At 48.0% G+C, this 19,423-nt stretch overlaps 1 protein-coding gene and 1 long non-coding RNA gene across 2 annotated transcripts in view; one reads left to right on the forward strand and one right to left on the reverse strand.

Moving 5' to 3' along the window:
- The window catches only part of LOC138765884 (uncharacterized), a 222,756-nt gene that overhangs the window by 823 nt on the left and 202,510 nt on the right, over positions 1 to 19,423 (reverse strand). The window lies entirely within an intron of this gene.
- The window catches only part of LOC138802386 (sodium/hydrogen exchanger 2-like), a 48,686-nt gene continuing 44,682 nt past the window's right edge, over positions 15,420 to 19,423 (forward strand). Inside the window, exons 1-4 of the mRNA XM_069985621.1 lie at positions 15,420 to 15,492; positions 15,612 to 16,072; positions 17,187 to 17,437; positions 17,573 to 17,790. Of these exons, the coding sequence (XP_069841722.1) occupies positions 15,420 to 15,492; positions 15,612 to 16,072; positions 17,187 to 17,437; positions 17,573 to 17,790 (1,003 nt within the window). The remainder of the gene's footprint in view (positions 15,493 to 15,611; positions 16,073 to 17,186; positions 17,438 to 17,572; positions 17,791 to 19,423) is intronic.

Consider the following 19,423-nt stretch of genomic DNA (forward strand, 5'->3'; position numbering starts at 1 on the left):
GGCTACAATACAGACCGATACTACATGTCATTCAGTCGATCATTAATAAACAATCGGAGGATTTCTGCCAGCAGTCCTGGGATATTGCAGCTCCGCTCTGTCCTGCCGTGTCCTGTGCACTGAGCCGGATGCTGAAGAGCTTGGCTCTTGTTAGTTCACGCTCAGCAGCAGACACACTGGATCTGTCAGCTCTGATCAGCCCTGATCACACTCCACACATCACATCACTGCCCGACCAGACGCTGTTATCATAGACAGCGACATTTCTGGGAATGTCTATTTTTATTTTTCACAATTCCACTTTTCACACTTTTTGTAGTGTAAAAAAGAAAGAATCTGGGGGCTAATCTACCAAAGGAATACATCCAGCGCCATCTAGTGGGCAACATGTGTATATAAAAAAAAACCCTAGGCACTACTCAATGGCAGGCATGTATGGATTAACAATTATAATTTTTTTTATATTTCATAACTATGTAAAACTAATAATGTTTAATGTTAAAATAAGGAAGCAATGATGATCGGGTCTAATGGCTGCCTGAGGCAGACGCATCTCCTGAGAGCTCCTGCAATCCCTAGCCTATTCTCCTGAAATTATCCTGTACGGGCTCCCCCCTCGGCCCCCGCTTGCCCCCCTGTGGTACCCGGTGACCCCTACACCCCTACAGACACCCCTGAAGGCAAGTGGCGCCCGGCAAGTGACCTTCCTCCTCTGCGGCCTGGTGGGACAGACGGAGCAGCAGCAGCGCGCGCGCAGCACGGGACACTCACCGGGGGAAGCAGCGTTGCCGACACGGTCCTCCGATCCTCCTTGCGATCTTCTGGGAGCAGCATATCCTCCGACGGACTCATCCGGACTACGGTGGCGTGTCAGGTGGTGAGTGCGCCCGGCCCTGGCCTCACTTCCGGCGGCCGCCATTACGCTCCGGCACTTCCCCTCCTCTCTTCTCTCTGGTCTGAGGTCTGCTGGCGGTGGTTATCTGCACCCGCCCTCCGGTCTCCCCCGGGCAAAAGGCTGGATACGGCCTCGGGTGGGCACCGGTGCTGCCTGGGTGACGGACCCTTCGCTGCCTCTTCCCGCCGGTTCTACCCGCCGGCGGCCGCCATCTTGGCTGGAGACGGCCCTCCCTCCATCACTCTGCAGGCGCTGACTAGACTTGGAGGACGGCCCTGGTCCCCTCTCATAAACACAGGCTGCACATACAACCCCTTGGACCTGTAGTGGGGGGCAAAGAGAAGGCCGTCATCCAACTACTGAGGTAGGGGCCATAGGCGGTTGCACCCCTTACAGACCACCCGCTGTTACAGGCCTGCCAGGACCCCTGTTGCTGCTCCCTGCTACCAGCTATAAGCCTGCCTGCCTCACCCCCTGGAGACTGTGTCCTTTTGTCCCCTTACTGGCGGCTGTGTTGCCTGTGCTGTTCGTCTCCCCCCCGGGTGTTATGGGAGGATCCAAAGGAGGACACAACCCTACTAAGACTAAAAGGAACAAGGGGATCTCGGCGGCTCCCTCCCGTCCCACATCGGACATAGACTCTGGGCCTGAAGGCATTGAGGGGACCTCTGCGAAAGGGCAGGCTCAAGCGGCTAAACAACCAGAACGCTTCTCCAGATCCATGGCGCGCCGCAGAGATGCCTCTAGAGACAGTCATGTGTCCTGCTTTGAGGGCTCCCCTAGCCCGCCCAGACTACATTCTCCTGAACGATCCCAATATTCAGCCTCTGCTATTGATGGGAAATTCTCAGAAATCCTAGCTGCCATAAACACCTGTCAATCAATGCTTGTCACTAAGGTGGACGAACTCCGTCAGGACTTTGTCATTCTGGGGCACGAAACCCAAAAAATTCGGGAGCGCACCACTGAGGTGGAGAGGAGGGTTTCGGAGATAGAGGATACTGTTCATCCCATTCCTGCTCAGATTGTGGATTTGCAGCGGCAGGTGAAGGCAGTTGTGGCCCGTGCGGATGACTTCGAAAATAGGCTGAGACGGAATAACGTCCGCATTGTGGGACTCCCGGAAAAAACGGAGGGCGACGACCCAGTAGGATTCACCGAACGCTGGCTACGCCAAATTCTGCCAGACGAGACCTTTTCTGCTTACTTCACCATTGAGCGAGCCCATCGTGTTCCTGCTAAACCCCCGCCACCGGGGGCCCCCCCCAGGCCTTTCCTGTTTCGGTTACTGCATTTCCGTGATCGAGATGCCATCCTGAGAGCGGTCCGGGTCAAGGGAGAAGTTATGATCGACAACAACAGAGTGTCCTTCTACCCTGACTTTTCCGTGGAAATACGGAAGCAGCGCACGCAATTTACGGAAGTCCGCAACAAGCTACGTGCCAAAGGATACCAATATTCTATGCTGTACCCTGCTCGCCTGCGAGTGGTAGTTGGGAATACCACAAAATTCTTCACGTCCCCCTCAGCTGCCCTGGAGTGGGTGGAGGTGGCACCGCGTGTCCCGCCGGATGATTGAAGATGACACTTGACGGTGCTCCCACTCTGGGTGTTCCGGTCGCTATGCAGCATGGGACTATTTGTCTACAATGGACGCTCACTAACTCTTTAGCTGGGGGTCCAAGATCCTGAGTTCACCTAGTTGACTTTTGGGGGGGGGGGGGAGGGGGGTGTTTTCCCTTTTGGGGGGGGAGGCCACTACTTCACTGCTCAGGGGGGGCGGGGGTGAGTTGGAGACTATTCAGTCTAAGCATAGAGTAATTGCCCCGGCAGTGACTAGCTCTGTCGATTAGTGTTCAGTTAGGGTCTAAGGTCTGCACTCGTAGGTTGGTAGTGTTAGACAGGGAGTTGGGTACCCAGTCCAGTTGACTAGGATGTTTATGTTCCTGCCTTTTGTTCATTACATGTGTGATGTTTGTTCCCTGTCTGTCCTGTACGTTGTGTGGTATGTTTGGTGGTGTGTTTGGCCGCGTTTCTCCCCCCCTTGGCTGCTGGTCCTGATAGGTCAACTTTTATTTTTTGGTCGACATGATGACATCCCTTAAAATTATTAGTTGGAATGTGAGGGGCCTTAACTCCAAATTCAAGAGGTCCTTGGTGTTAGACTTTGTGAAACGCCACTCTCCACACATTATATGTTTACAGGAGACCCATGTGATCGGACAGAAAACCCTAGCTCTGAAGAGGGCCTGGATAGCTAAGGGTTACCATGCTACCTATTCCACATCCTCCAGAGGTGTCTCTGTACTCATCTCTAAAGCTCTGCCAATAGTGGTCTCCCAGGTGGAATGCGACCAATTTGGTCGATTTGTGATCCTGCACTGTGCATGTCAGTCCTTGTCATTTACCCTGGTCTCCCTCTATGTCCCCCCCCCCTTCTCTGAGTCTCTCCTGGACGTAATCTCGGTGCACTTATCTTCTTTCCCTGTAGACCCCGTCTTGGTGGTTGGTGACTTCAATGTAGTTCCTGACCCCTCTCTGGACCGGACGAGTGGAGTGGACCCGGCCTCCGCCCGGTTCAACGCCTGGTGTGCTGCTCTGCATTTGCAAGATGTTTGGCGCTGGAGGTTCCCACAAACGGTGAAGTACTCATACTTCTCGCAGGTACATGGTACCTTCTCTAGGATAGACCTGGCTCTTGCCTCTCCTGACTTACTGCCCCGTATTGGGGAAATATCCTACACCAGTAGAGGGATCTCAGACCATTCTGCCCTACTAATCTCCCTCACAATACCTGGCCCTTCTTCATTTAAGTTGTGGCGTATGCAACCCGGATGGTTAACCTCGGAGGTAGTGCAGGAGGCCCTGTCAACTGCTCACGCCTCTTATTGGGAGCATAACTCCGATTTCCCGGATCCGCTGATTAAGTGGGATGCGTATAAGGCAACCATCAGGGGGGCATATGTCACAGGAGTCACCACCCAAAAAAATATGCATAGACGACAGGAGGCTTCTTTACTGGCCCTCATTGATTCTCTGGAGGTAGAGGTGGCGCGCACTGGGGAGGAAGACAAAAGGAAAAAGTGGTCTAGGGCCCAGAGGGACCTGCTAATCTTGCAAAAGGAGCGCACAAGGAAAAAACTCTTTGCCACTGAGGCGGCTCTCTTTGAGTTTGGGGATAAAAATGGCAGGCTACTAGCTTATCTTGCGAGGGCAGAGCGCCCCACGGTTTCCATCCCAGGGGTTGTTGATGACCGAGGGGTTCTGGTGACTGAAGCTGCCCAAATTAACTCAATCTTTCGGGCGTTCTACCAAGATCTCTACTCCCCCCACTGCTCTCCAGATCCCTTTGCATATGCGGCCTTCTTAGACCAAACCCCCTTACAGTCCCTGTCCCCCTCGCAATCCGAAGCCCTTGACTCCCCTCTTACGGTGGAGGAGATAGTGGAGGCTATTAAATCCATGCCTCTAGGGAAGACGCCGGGTATGGATGGCTTGGTCATTGACTGGTACAAAAATAATGCCGAGGCTATAGCCCCCCGCCTCCTTACTCTGTATGGGGAATCCTTAGAAGTGGGCCGCCTCCCGCAATCACTGCGTGAGGCCCTGATCGTGCTGCTCCAAGCCGGGCAAGGACCCACTATCCCCCTCCTCTTATAGGCCTATCTCTCTCCTCACCATTGATGTGAAAATCTTGGCTAAGATACTTGCAACACGGCTTAACGGGGTAATACACTCGGTGATACACCCTGACCAGACCGGGTTCATGCCGGGTAGAGCCACGGATATCAACATCTCGCGCTTATTTATGAATATCTCTGCTAGCGAGTCGGACGCTGTTCCGGGGTACGTACTCAGTCTTGACATCCATAAGGCCTTTGACTCTGTAGAATGGCCCTATCTGTGGTCTCTGCTCGGCAGGCAGCGGTTTGGCCCACGGTTCCGAGCCTGGGTTCGGTTGTTATACACGGAGCCAACTGCCAGAATACGTACTAACCTTGATGTCTCTCCCCCCTTCTCTCTCGGGCGGGGGACGAGGCAGGGCTGCCCTTTGTCGCCTCTACTTTTTGCCATTGCCATTGAGCCATTGGCGGCAGCGGTCCGGGCCTCGCCCTCGGTCGGGGGCCTCCAGAGGGGGTCCATTGTTGAGAAAGTGTCGTTGTATGCGGACGATACCCTGGTTTATTTAGCTGATGTGGGCCCCTCCTTGGTGGCTCTAATGTCGCTTATCCACGAGTTCGGTGCTATTTCCGGGCTGGTGGTGAACTGGCCTAAGTCGGTCCTTATGCCCCTGTCACCTTCTCTTCCCCTACCTACTACCCTGCCGGATAGGCTGTTGGCGACTCGTCAATTCCGTTACTTGGGTGTGGAAATCACGGCCTCCATAAGCAGCTATATGTCCCTGAACTTAGTGCCTCTCCTGTCATCTACCAACCTCCGTTTGCAGAAATGGGGGCCTCTTCCGCTCTCCCTGCTAGGTAGGATTAACATCTTTAAAATGATCTTTCTCCCTAAATTCCTCTATCTGTTTCACGCTTCCCCAATCTTTCCTCCTAAACAGTTCTTTACAGATTTGGTCAAGATTCTGAGATCCTTCTACTGGCAAGGCGGGTCACCTAGAATTGGCTATTCTCACCTCCTTGCGCCCAAACATCAGGGGGGCCTTGCAGCTCCTGACATGTATCACTATTTTCTAGCCTCACAGTTGGTATATGCTAACTGGTGGTTAGACCTGGACCTTAGCAATGCAGCGGTGGCGTTGGCCGGGGCGCTGGTGGGCTCCTACGAGGGCCTGACGAATACCCTTTATAGATACACCCCTTCCTCCTCTTGGGCCCCTCCTCTAGCTACGGTGCAGAAAGTGTGGAGAGTAGTACATAAGCAGTTGTCCGCGGCCCCCTTCTCCCCCCGTACTCCCCTGTGGCTCAACCCTCATCTCCCAGAACTCCTGGGCCTGCAGGGCGCCTCTCTTTGGGGAAAACATGGAGTCCGTTACCTATCGCATATATTTGCACCCGATAATGTGTTTCACTCCTTCTCGGCCATGTGTGAACTTTATGGGATACCTCGCACAGCGTTTTTTCATTACCTACAGCTGCGTCACGCTGTACATACTCAGTTTGGCAGCCTCACGGTTCCCCTGGAGTTCACCTCGGCCGAGAAGCTCTTGGGTTCCCCTGACCTTGATAAACCCCTAACGCTTAGTTATTTACTACTGAGCCCGGACGACTCATCCCCTTTCCAAAAGGCATATGAGAAATGGGTGGTTGATATCCCCTCACTAGGGGAACGGCAGTGGAAGGAGGTGGTGCACACATACTACCCTACGGTGGTAAGTGCTAGAGACCGACTAATTCAGTTTCGCTTTCTGATGCGAACATACTATACCCCGGAGAGACTCAGGAAGATGGGGGTATCCCCATCGGATACCTGTTTTAAATGTATGTCGGACGTTGGCACTTTCATGCACGCTGTATGGTCATGCCCTAAAATTCAGATCTTCTGGCGTTCAGTTTTACAATTTCTGTCTGATCACTTTGACTTCCCCTTTGTCTGTACCCCCTCTGTCTGTCTCCTAGGACTGATCAACGGAATCACACGCAATAAATACTATAGGGTATTCATCAGATTCCTTTTATTTTGTGCCAAAAAACTTATAGCCACGGAATGGAAATGTATGGATACCCCCTCTCTGGCTCACTGGAAGCAGATAGTTAATAAATACGTCCCACTATATGAAGCCTTATACGAGCATCGCAAATGCCCAAAAAAATTTAAGAAAATATGGATACACTGGCTCATGCTGGATGAGTCGACCGACGTTTGATCATCTCTGTTGGTTCTCTGGCCGGGGGAAGGGGGAATGCGGCGCTGTCCGGGTATGTATGTGCTTGCGTGTATGTGGAGTCTTTTCTGTTCCGTCCTGTCCTAACTGATCAGGGTTAATATGGCCTGACATCTTACATATTGTGATACACCTTAGTTGTTACCCTTGCTTACTATACTGCTGCTGCTGAAGCATACAGTCTTAGGCTGAGCTCTTACAGATGAGTCTGTATATATTATGTGACGGGCGGATTGTGCCTGGTTTGGTTTTTTTCTATGTATGTTTTTTCTTTCTGGAACCAAACGAAAGAGAGAAAATGTTTAAATAAAGTTTTTAAAAAAAAAAAATAAGGAAGCAATGCGAAAGATCAGTAGGTGGGTGTATGCGAAATATAAAGTGCAAATAGTATCAAATATCAGGGATGTCAATATATGTGTATAATACAACAACACTGTAATAGTATGGAATAAACGCATGCAGGAGATTCAATATAAGTCAGGAAAAAAACTGAAGATAAGAAGCAATAACATGCAAGTGCAACAAACCACCTCACCCAGCGCACTATTCATGTATATTGGGATTAAATGTGTATATACTGACAGAACAAACATAGATATAACTGGGTAGAAGGTTAGTGATACAAAAACTGATACTGAGTCATATGTGAAAGAAATGTGATAACATGAACAAGCAATAAAGTGGAGTACAGTATCTTATCCTCTTTACAGTGATGGGTGTTTATTCTTCTGCTTAGAACATTCCTTCATCTGACCTTCTATAATACTGCTCCTATATACAAGAATATACCTTCTATAATACTGCTCCTATATACAAGAATATAACTACTATAATACTGCTCCTATATACAGGAATATAACTACTATAATACGGCTCCTTTATACAGGAATATAACTACTATAATACTGCTCCTATATACAAGAATATAACTACTATAATACTGCTCCTATATACAGGAATATAACTACTATAATACTGCTCCTATATACAGGAATATAACTACTATAATACATGAACTGGAGAGAATGGAACGGCTGCACATCACATCTATGGCTGATACTATTGCTGCTAGGCCTATATTAAAAATCAACACCAGAGTGTCTGTATATGATTTCATCAAGCCATATTGCCCCGTGTACCACCGCGCAGGTCCTCTGGTTCACACAGGTCCCTACACTAACTTCACACCGTGTCGGTCAGTAACTACTATAATACTGCTCCCTATATACAAGAATATAACTACTATAATGCGGTTCAGGGAAGAAACAGAGTGCTGCACCTCACACCTATGGCTGATACTAGTGCCCCTAGGCTAAAATAAAAAAAAAAAAAATTAAAAAAATCCCTCCCTTGTGTTTTTTCCCATTCTGTTTGCTGCAGCTATGGTGAGTGTAATTCCTTATCCAGACTTGTGCTGCTTGGGGGCGACCTTCTCCGCCGGCGGTGCTGGCCTGGTTCTGGTGTGGTGTTTTTGGGTCTGGTCCTGTGGCATGGGGGTCGCAGGGCCGTCCCATGGTCCCCCTTCCCTGACTATGCGTGCCTGGGGGGTTGGTGGCCACTGACTGGCACGGTGTGGACTTAGTGTAGGGACCCATGTGTATCAGATACCGGCACGAGGTACATGGGGCAGTATGGCTTGATCAATTCATACACAAAATTCTGATGTGTTTTTTATTTAGCCTAGCGGCACTAGTATCAGCCATCGGTGTGAGGTACAGCACTCTGTTTCTTCCATGAACCGCATAGTTACTATAATACTGCTCCTATATACAGGAATATAACTATTATAATACTGCTCCTATATACAGGAATATAAGTACTATAATACTGCTCCTATATACAGGAATATAACTACTATAATACTGCTGCTATATACAGGAATATAACTACTATAATACTGCTCCTATATACAAGAATATAACTACTATAATACTGCTCCTATATACAAGAATATAACTACTATAATACTGCTTCTATATACAGAAATATAACTACTATAATACTGCTCCCTATATACAAGAATATAACTACTATAATACTGTCCCTATATACAGGAATATAACTACTATAATACTGCTCCTATATACAAGAATATAACTACTATAGTACTGCCCCCTATATACAGAAATATAACTACTATAATACTGCTCCTATATACAGGAATATAACTACTATAATACTGCTCCTATATACAGGGATATAACTACTATAATACTGCTCCTATATACAGGAATATAACTACTATAATACTGCTCCCTATATACAAGAATATAACTACTATAATACTGTCCCTATATACAGGAATATAACTACTATAATATGTAGTGTCCCAGCACAAGTGTGCCACTAAGTTCTATAAACCTGGGTAAAGTAACTCTCTCAGGTTCACAATAGGGGAGACTGTATTATGTGTCTTTTCCCACTAGGTGTCACTGTTGTAATTCTTGTATATATTCTGTACTAGGCACAGCTGTAGGTCTCATGGGTTAACTAATGTTTGTCACATGTTGTCTTCCTTCCTATCACAGGTGCAGGCTTGTTTCTGACTATCATATCAGTCCTCTCTTACCCACCCACAGCCCTATTAATCACACACTAGCAAAGTAATCCCTATAACAAAAAGTTAGTACCTGGTGGGATGGCTTTTTTGTCTCTGAAGTAGTGGGAGAAACATAGAGATGACAGTTCTTGCTGCAGTGAAGCCGAGGCCTGGCTTAGGCCAGTACCTTTGTCAGGGACCAAGAAACTTATTCTTCTCAAGCAAACAACAACCACTAGCATGCAGTGCTAGAGACTTAAGGAGGGAGGGACATCCTCTGAGGAAAACCTTGTCCATGCCAGGGATACCTTCTGCAACACACAGGGCAGTCACCTGGAGTTATGTACTGGCCCTAGTAGGACAAAGAGCGTGTCTGCCGACGTATCCTACTACACGGCTGTTCTGGGAAGTCTTGGAAAGTCTGCTAATCCTAGTGCAAGGACCTGGGACCTCACACTGCCCTAGCAGGACGGGTAACACAACACTATAGGGCAAAAGGGTATTGCACTGAAGTTGATATCAGTAAACCAATCTCTTATGGTTAAACCATTGTGCGGCCCAGCGGGGTGGCCCCCCTTGTCGGGGTTAGCTTAGGTTGCGGCAGCTAGGTGGGTGTATAGTCACTTGGGCACTTGTTACTGTAGCCTAAAGTGGTGTTATTACCCACCCTCGGTCAGACAGGCTCCGCTTCTGCATGTTTGGATAACCCTCTGCTAGTGCAGAGAGTCCAGTGACTTAACCAGAATAACTTCCGTTTACTTAGTTCTATAGTGCAATACACAAACAATATAGCTTCAGTACCTGCAGGTGAGAGACAGAAGAGGTTGTAGTCTGTGAACCGGAAGAAAGTAGAGTAGTGGAGCATCTTGAGGTCCCTGTTCAATGTAGCACTGCACTCTGCCGGGATAGCGAGCTGAGAGGAGTAGAGAAGAAGATACTCGTACTCACATTTACTGACTGCCTAAAGCCCCACAGTGTCTGGGTACCTGTCCTGGCAGGGTAGTATGAGGTCCCAGGTCCCTGCTCTGCTTGAAGCAGACTTCCGGAACCTTTCCAGGATAGCCATGCATTATGCAGTGGAATACGTAGGCTGACTGCAACTTTGTTCCACTGGGGTCAGTGCCTAACTGGAAACAGGTCACTACTCTTAACTGTGTAGAGAGTATCCCTGGTGGGGACAAGGTGATCTTTAGAGGACATCCTTTCCTTCTGTGGCATCTAGCACTGCATGCTAGTGCTTGCTTGCAAAAGGAAAATAGGTTGTCTCTTGGTCCTTGACAAATGTCCTGGCCAAAGCAAGGCCATGGCTTTATTGTAGCAGAAACCGTTAGGTTGCTCTTTCTGTGTGAACTAACTGGAGAACGAACTCCTCCCACCAGGAACCAACTTCATTTTATAGAGCAAAACTAAGCCTCCTGGTGGGTTTGTTTGGTTGAAGAGAGAAAGAAGAAGATAGCTCAGATAAAGGAGGGAAAACAGCCTGCACCTGTGACAGGAGCAAAATGAACACATGACATAAAATAGTTAACCCATAGTTTCCTTCAGCTGTGTATAGAATAAAGCATAGAAAAACACAGTAGTGACACCTAGTGGGGAAGACACAGAACACACTTGGACTATATCCCACTGTGTGAACCTATATCCCACTGTATGAACCTGTGAACACCTGTGCTGGAACACTACAATTGGACTAAATTATTTCTTTTACCTCAGGGCCCGGCCCGCCCACCACTAGGGGGCGCTGGTGGCACCCCCAGACCTCACCTAGCGACGCACTCCCCTGGCTGCCTGCCTCATTCTCTGCCCAGATCGCCGCCACCCCGCCCGGGACCGCGCTCAGCCGCTCTGCACCTGCGAGGCCGCCCCCGCACACGTCTTCTTCCTTCAACAGGCGCAATGATGTCATGTCACTGCGCCTGCTGGAGAAAGAAGATGTGTGCTGGGGCTCTTTGCAGGCTGGGGAGAGATGGGGGGGTATTACTATGTGGACAAAGCATGGGGGGATTATTGATTATTATGGGGGGAGCACAGTGGGGATTATTACTATGGGGGAGCATAGGGGGATTATTACTATGGGGGGAGCACAGTGGGGATTATTGGTGTAGGGGCAAAGGGGGATTATTACTATGGAGGGAGCACAGGGGGATTATTAGTATAGGGGGAGCACATGGGGGATTATTACTATGGGGGAGCACAGTGGGGATTAATAGTAGAGGGGGGGAAGAGGGGGGATTATTATTAGAAGGGGGAGCACAGGGGGATTATTACTATGGGGGGAGCACAGGGGGATTATTACTATGGGGGGAACACAGGGGGGATTATTAGTATAGGGGGGCACAGGGGGATCATTACAATGGGGGAGTACAGGGGGTATTATTAGTATAGGGGGGCACAGGGGGGACTATTACTATCGGGGGAGCACATGGGGGATTATTACTAATGGGGGAGCACAGGGGGGATTATTAGTAGGGGGAGCAGAGAGGGGATTATTAGTAGAAGGGGGGAGCACAGGGGGGTTATTAGTAGAAGGGGGAGCACAGGGGTATTATTACTATGGGGGGAGCACAGGGGGATTATTACTATGGGGAAGCACAGGGGGAATTATTAGTATAGGGGGGCACAGGGGGGATTATTACTATGGGGGGAGCACAGGGGGATTATTACTATGGGGGGAGCATAGGGGGGATTATTAGTATAGGGGGCACAGGGAGTATTATTACTATGAGGGAAGCACAGGGCAATTATTACTATAGGGGGGCACAGGGGGGATTATTACTATGGGGGGAGCACAGGGGGATTATTACTATGGGGGGAGCATAGGGGGGATTATTAGTATAGGGGGCACAGGGAGTATTATTACTATGAGGGAAGCACAGGGCAATTATTACTATAGGGGGGCACAGGGGGGATTATTACTATGAGGGTGCAGCACAGGGGGGTTATTACTATGGGGGGATCATAGGGGGGATTATTAGTATAGGGGGCACAGGGGGGATTATTACTATGAGGGTGCAGCACAGGGGGGGTTATTACTTTGGGGGGGAGCACAGGGTGGATTATTACTATGGGGGGAGCAGAGGGGGGATTATTAGTAGAGGGGAGGACAGGGTGCATTATTACTATGGGTGGAGCCAGTGGCGGATTATAATATGGGCGGTATGGGCGGCCGCCCGGGGCCCGAGGCTCCGGGGGGCCCATGCCGGCCACATTATTACTATGCATGAGGTTACACAGCAGCACATCACTTTCGGGGCCCAGTGGGCCCCTGAGTGATGTGCTGCTGTGGCGCGCTGTCCCTGGAGTCCGCACTCCCCCCCCCCCCCCGAACTCCCGCCCCCCCCCCCCCGTCGGGACCAGGAGGAAGATGGAGGAGGGAGGCATGGAGCTGCTGTCTGCTGACAACCAGGAGCTTCTTCATAATAAGTAAGTGTGTGTGTGTGTGTGTGTGTGGTGTTACACTGGGTCAGGCTGTATACTGTGTGTGGTGTTACACTGGGTCAGGCTGTATACTGTGTGTGGTGTTACACTGGGTCAGGCTGTATACTGTGTGTGGTGTTACACTGGGTCAGGCTGTATACTGTGTGTGGTGTTACACTGGGTCAGGCTGTATACTGTGTGTGTCTGTTACACTGGGTCAGGCTGTATATTGTGTGTGTGTGTGTGCACACACGCGCCTGTCTCTGTGTATGAGAACTGTGGATGTAAACATGCAGTGTGGAAGTGTATGTGTATAAAGTGTGTTTCTGTATGTAATGTGCTCAGTAAATGTACTATGTGTGTTTAAAGGATGTATGTACACATGTACAGTATGTGTATATGATGTATGCATGTAGTGTGTGTGTATATGATGTATGTATATGGTGTATGTGTATGTGATATGTATATGTGTATGCATGTACAGTATGTGTGTATATTATGTATGTATATGTGAATGCATGTACAGTATGGGTGCATATGATGTATGTATATGCATGTACATTATGGGTGTATATGATGTATGTGTATGCATTACAGTATGTGTGTAAATGATGTAACTGTATGCATGCACAGTATGTATATGGTGTATGTATGCATGCACAGTATATGTGTATACAATGTATGTATATGGTGTATGTATGTACATTATATGTGTAGATGTAAGCCCCAGAGAAGAGCAGAAACATTGACAGTTTATCCCTAGAACTACAACCTCCATCATGCCCTGTTAACACTTCATGATGGGAGTTGTAGTTATGCAGTCTCTGTCTCTCCAGATTGCAGCACTACAATCTCCATCATGTCTACTGGCAGCTCATGATGGGAGTTGTAGTTTTGCAGTCTTCTGTCTCTCCAGGTTACGGCACTACAACCTCATCATGGCCTGCTGGCAGTTCATGATGGGAGTTGTTTTTCAGCTGGGGTCGGTTGTGTACGAAGTGGAAGGAGGGGGGGGCCCAGGTAGGGGGGACAGCCCGGGGCCCAGGGTACATTTAATCCGCCACTGGGTGGAGCACAGGGGGGATTATTAGTAGAGGGGGCACAGGGGGGATTATTATTATGAGGATGCAGCACAGGGGATTATTACTTTGGGGGGGGGAGCACAGGGGGATTATTACTATGGGGGAGCACAGGGGAGATGATTACTATGGGGGAGCAGAGCACAGGGGGGGTTATTACTATGGGGGAAGCACAGGGTGAATTATTAGTATGGGGGGAGCAGAGTACAGGGGGGATTATTACTATGGGGACTGCACAGGGGGATTATCACTATGGGGGGAGCAAGGGGGATAATTATTATGGGGAGCACAAGGGGCATTATTACTATATGGGGGTACAGCAGGAGACATTATTACTATATGGGGGTACAGCAGGGGATGCTACATACAGAGGGCAATGCACATACCTACTGACTTATTGCACATGACACAAAAAAGTGGAAGTTGTTGAAAAAGTGCGGAGCCTAAAATGTTTGTCTCGCAGATTCACAAGAGATGAATTGTAGCTGCAAGAAATAATCATGGTGGTCTGGGCCAGAAGGAGAGGAAAAAGAAAGTGACCCTACACCCACGCAGCAGGCACAACACCCCCGGCATATGGCAATATTCCATTTGGGGAAATAATACAGTTTAATAAGTGGCACTAAGGCACAATAGGGGCTGCCAGGACTGATAGTCCAGTACAGTGTCAGACTGGCCCACCAGAGTACCAGAGGATCCTCCGGGGGCCCCCAGCTTCAGAACCTGCACTAAAACTGACTGACATGTTGTTTCTCACTGGTTCCTCACTGGTGGGCCCCCAGGATCATTTTCTCTGCTGGGCCCCAGATACCCAAGTCCGACACTGGTCCAGTAGGGGGCACCAGCATTGATAGTTCATTAGAGGGAGCAGGCACTTATAGCAAACTACAGAACCCAAGGAATGGTAATCCAATAGAGGACACAGGCACTAATAGTCCCCTAGGGGATGCATCACTGATTGTAGAAGAACAATGGGATCTCTGTGAGCGGGCAACAATGACCTGAGATCTCTGTGAAGGCAACAATGACCTGAGATCTCTGTGAAGGCAACAATGACCTAAAATCCCTGGGAGGGCAAAAATGACCTGGGGTTTTAGTGAGGGCAACAGTGCCGGATGATTCCGTTTAAAGGAACAATGATGTGAAGGAAATTGTGTATTGTAACCAGTAAGTTGTAGTGCTCATAAGTGAGTCATGACAAAGTACAGCCTCCAGTTTCACCAAAATGGTCTGCAATTGGCACTCTGATCCTGTCCCTAACACTGTAATATGGCAGTGCCAGCCTCTGTGCCAGTGTATAATAACATGCGGAGTGCTGCCTCGTTCACCTCATCCTCTCATACACTGGAGGAGATCATTGTTTTCCTTTCTGTCAATGACTGGATTTGTGGAATTTTCCAGGTTGGAGAAGGTCCAGGGATTGTGCACGGGGCACTTCACTGCTGATCCCCCCTTTTATGTCAGGAGAAGACGGAGGGATCAGTCAGATGACAGTCAGAGGTGAAGCCTCTCTAGATGAAGATGATGGGAATCCTTCTCCTGGTCTTCTTCCCGCTCTTGCTGTCAGGGTCGCCCATAGTGCAGACGCCACCTCCTCAGGTGAACAACGTGTCCACGAATGAGTCCAGGCTAAAGATCTTCTCCATGGATTATCATCATATGCAGATGCCCTTTGAGATCACCCTGTGCATTATGTTGGCATCGATCGCTAAGATTGGTAAGATGGTAACCTGGGATGATGCCCATAGAGGTCCCGGAGGAGAGGGCTGGAACCATAATACGGCTGACCCTCAAGCTTTATTTCTATGATAACCGAGGACGTTCTTATTTCTACAGGTTTCCATTTTTCCCCCCGAGTCCGCACCGTGGTCCCGGAGAGCTGCATCCTCATTGTTTTGGGCCTCATCATGGGTGGGATTATTTACATTGCGAATAACAAGGCCCCGGTGATGAACAGTGACGTCTTCTTCCTCTACCTCTTACCCCCCATTGTCTTGGACGCCGGGTACTTCCTCCCTATTCGGCCGTTCTTTGAGAACCTGGGGCCCATCCTGTGGTACTCCATCCTGGGAACCCTCTGGAACATCTTTGGCATTGGGCTGTCTCTCTATGGGATCTGCCAGGTGGAGGTGTTTGGACTGACAGACATCTCTCTGCTCCACAATCTGTGGTTCGGGAGTCTGATCGCCGCCGTTGATCCGGTCGCCGTTTTGTCGGTGTTTGAGGAGATTCACGTGAACGAGAAGCTTTATATCCTGGTGTTCGGAGAATCTCTGCTCAATGACGCCGTAACTGTGGTGAGTTCATGACTGGGGGCAGAATTATAGGCAGACATGGGGCTGGACATGTGACCAAAGCATCTTACTTCCATACATGTCATTTTCAGTTGAGATATGTATATAGAGAGGAGTAGGTAAAATACTTGACCCCCAGTATAAAGGGCACAGTATTTTGTTGCATTTTGTGGCAGTTCTGTGTAACTTCCGTACTGGATTTCACTTCTCCAATTTTTATCACCATCTGGTCACTCGTTGCTGTTGTCTTCTATGGAACACGATGTTAAATCTTGTGTAACCTGCGCCGTGCTGCAACATTTCATCACTGACTGTAATTGAGTAATAATGTTGCATGATGGCGCAAGACGCTTCCCATCTCACTGTAAACCAGTACATACAGTAGTACATAGGTATTAGTATATTGAGTCATGGTGAGAAACCATTAACACTGTCTACCTCTCAGGCAGGTCTCTTAAAGGGGTTATCCAGGTGTGAAAAAACACAACAGCTTGTTTTCTCCCCAAAGCAGCGCCACCCCATGTCTTTAGGTTTTGTGTGGTATTACAGCTCAGCCCCCTGTAAACATACTGTGTCCTGTATGGTCCTGTATACATAGTGTGTGCTGTATAGTCCTGTATACTGGTGTGTGCACTGACCCTGTATACATAGTGTGTGCTGTATACTCCTGTATATATAATGTGTGCTATATGGTCCTGTATACTGGTGTGTGCACTGGGCCTGTATACATAGTGTGTGCTGTATTCTCCTGTATATATAATGTGTGCTATATGCTCCTGTATACATAGTGTGTGCTGTATGGTCCTGTATACATAGTGTGTGCTGTATGGTCCTGTATACTGGTGTGTGCTGTATAGTCCTGTATACATAGTGTGTGCTGTATGGTCCTGTATATATAGTGTGTGCTGTATGGTCCTGTATATATAGTGTGTGCTGTATGGTCCTGTATATATAGTGTGTGCTGTATGGTCCTGTATACATAGCATGTGCTGTATGCTCCTGTATACATAGTGTGTGCTGTATGCTCCTGTATACATAGTGTGTGCTGTATACTGGTGTGTGCACTGACCCTGTATACATACATTCCTATGTTTCTATACTTTAACATGTCCCTCAGGTTCTGTATAAACTCTTCAAAGCCTTTGATGGGATGGCGGTCGTCCAGCCGGGGGACATCTTTGTCGGAGTTGGCACCATCTTTGTAGTTGGCATTGGGGGGATTCTGGTCGGCCTGATATTTGGCTTTCTGGCGGCTTTTACCACGCGTTTCACAGAGCACATCAGAGTCATCGAGCCGCTGTTTGTTTTCCTGTACAGCTATCTGGCTTACCTGACAGCAGAAATCTTCCACCTCTCCGGGATTATGGCGTAAGTACAGACTGGGGGGGACATGCAGCTATTGCCAGGTTAACAAGAGCCACATGTGACCAAAGCATCTTACTCCCAAACATGTAGTATTCAGTAATAGTGAGTGACAACTAACGCCAGGTACCCGTCCGGCAGGATCATCTCATGCTCTGTGAGTATGAAGCGTTACGTGGAGGCCAACATCTCGCAGAAGTCGTACACCACGGTGAAGTATTTCATGAAGATGTGGAGCAGCGTCAGCGAGACTCTCATCTTCTTCTTCCTCGGATTGTACACGGTGGAGAGTAATCACGAGTGGAACTGGCCCTTCACCCTCCTCACCATCCTCTTCTGCTTGTTCTGGCGAGTGTCAGGTATCAGGTCATCTGCCCAGGAGACGCCACCCGGGATGTGGTGAGACCAGGGGTAGCGGTGTGCCACGCCAGGTCACGTAGGAAAGTCGCACAGTGGGGGTGTCCGGTTCTGACCTCACAGTCTGTACAGTATTCTGCCCTTTAGAGCTGCAGTTTGTGCTCCAGAGCTGCTCTTCCTTCAGTCACTGGGAAAAAGAAATAGCAGTCACTTCCTTCTGGTCTTGTCTCTGCCCCTCCTAAAGATTGAATTTACCATAGGGGTTGTAGTCCTGGTGATTGTATATATTATAGGGGTTGTAGTCCTGATCAGTGTATATATTATAGGGGTTGTAGTCCTGATCAGTGTATATATTATAGGGGTTGTAGTCCTGGTGATTCCATATATTATAGAGGTTGTAGTCCTGATCAGTGTATATATTATAGGGGTTGTAGTCCTGATGATTGTATATATTATAGGGGTTGTAGTCCTGGTGATTGTATATATTATAGGGGTTGTAGTCCTGGTGATTGTATATATTATAGGGGTTGTAGTCCTGATCAGTGTATATATTATAGGGGTTGTAGTCCTGATGATTGTATATATTATAGGGGTTGTAGTCCTGGTGATTGTATATATTAGAGGGGTTGTAGTCCTGATCAGTGTATATATTATAGGGGTTGTAGTCCTGATCAGTGTATATATTATAGGGGTTGTAGTCCTGATCAGTGTATATATTATAGGGGTTGTAGTCCTGGTGATTGTATATATTATAGGGGTTGTAGTCCTGATCAGTGTATATATTATAGGGGTTGTAGTCCTGATGATGATTGTATATATTAAAGGGGTTGTAGTCCTGATCAGTGTATATATTATAGGGGTTGTAGTCCTGATGATTGTATATATTATAGGGGTTGTAGTCCTGGTGATTGTATATATTATAGGGGTTGTAGTCCTGGTGATTGTATATATTATAGGGGTTGTAGTCCTGATCAGTGTATATATTATAGGGGTTGTAGTCCTGGTGATTGTATATATTATAGGGGTTGTAGTCCTGATCAGTGTATATATTATAGGGGTTGTAGTCCTGATCAGTGTATATATTAGAGGGGTTGTAGTCCTGGTGATTGTATATATTAGAGGGGTTGTAGTCCTGATCAGTGTATATATTATAGGGGTTGTAGTCCTGGTGATTGTATATATTATAGGGGTTGTAGTCCTGGTGATTGTATATATTATAGGGGTTGTAGTCCTGGTGATTGTATATATTATAGGGGTTGTAGTCCTGATGATTGTATATATTATAGGGGTTGTAGTCCTGATCAGTGTATATATTAGAGGGGTTGTAGTCCTGGTGATTGTATATATTAGAGGGGTTGTAGTCCTGATCAGTGTATATATTATAGGGGTTGTAGTCCTGGTGATTGTATATATTATAGGGGTTGTAGTCCTGGTGATTGTATATATTATAGGGGTTGTAGTCCTGGTGATTGTATATATTAGAGGGGTTGTAGTCCTGGTGATTGTATATATTAGAGGGGTTGTAGTCCTGATCAGTGTATATATTATAGGGGTTGTAGTCCTGGTGATTGTATATATTAGAGGGGTTGTAGTCCTGATCAGTGTATATATTATAGGGGTTGTAGTCCTGGTGAT

This window comes from Dendropsophus ebraccatus, chromosome 10 (assembly GCF_027789765.1).
Source record: "Dendropsophus ebraccatus isolate aDenEbr1 chromosome 10, aDenEbr1.pat, whole genome shotgun sequence".
Taxonomy (NCBI): domain Eukaryota; kingdom Metazoa; phylum Chordata; class Amphibia; order Anura; family Hylidae; genus Dendropsophus; species Dendropsophus ebraccatus.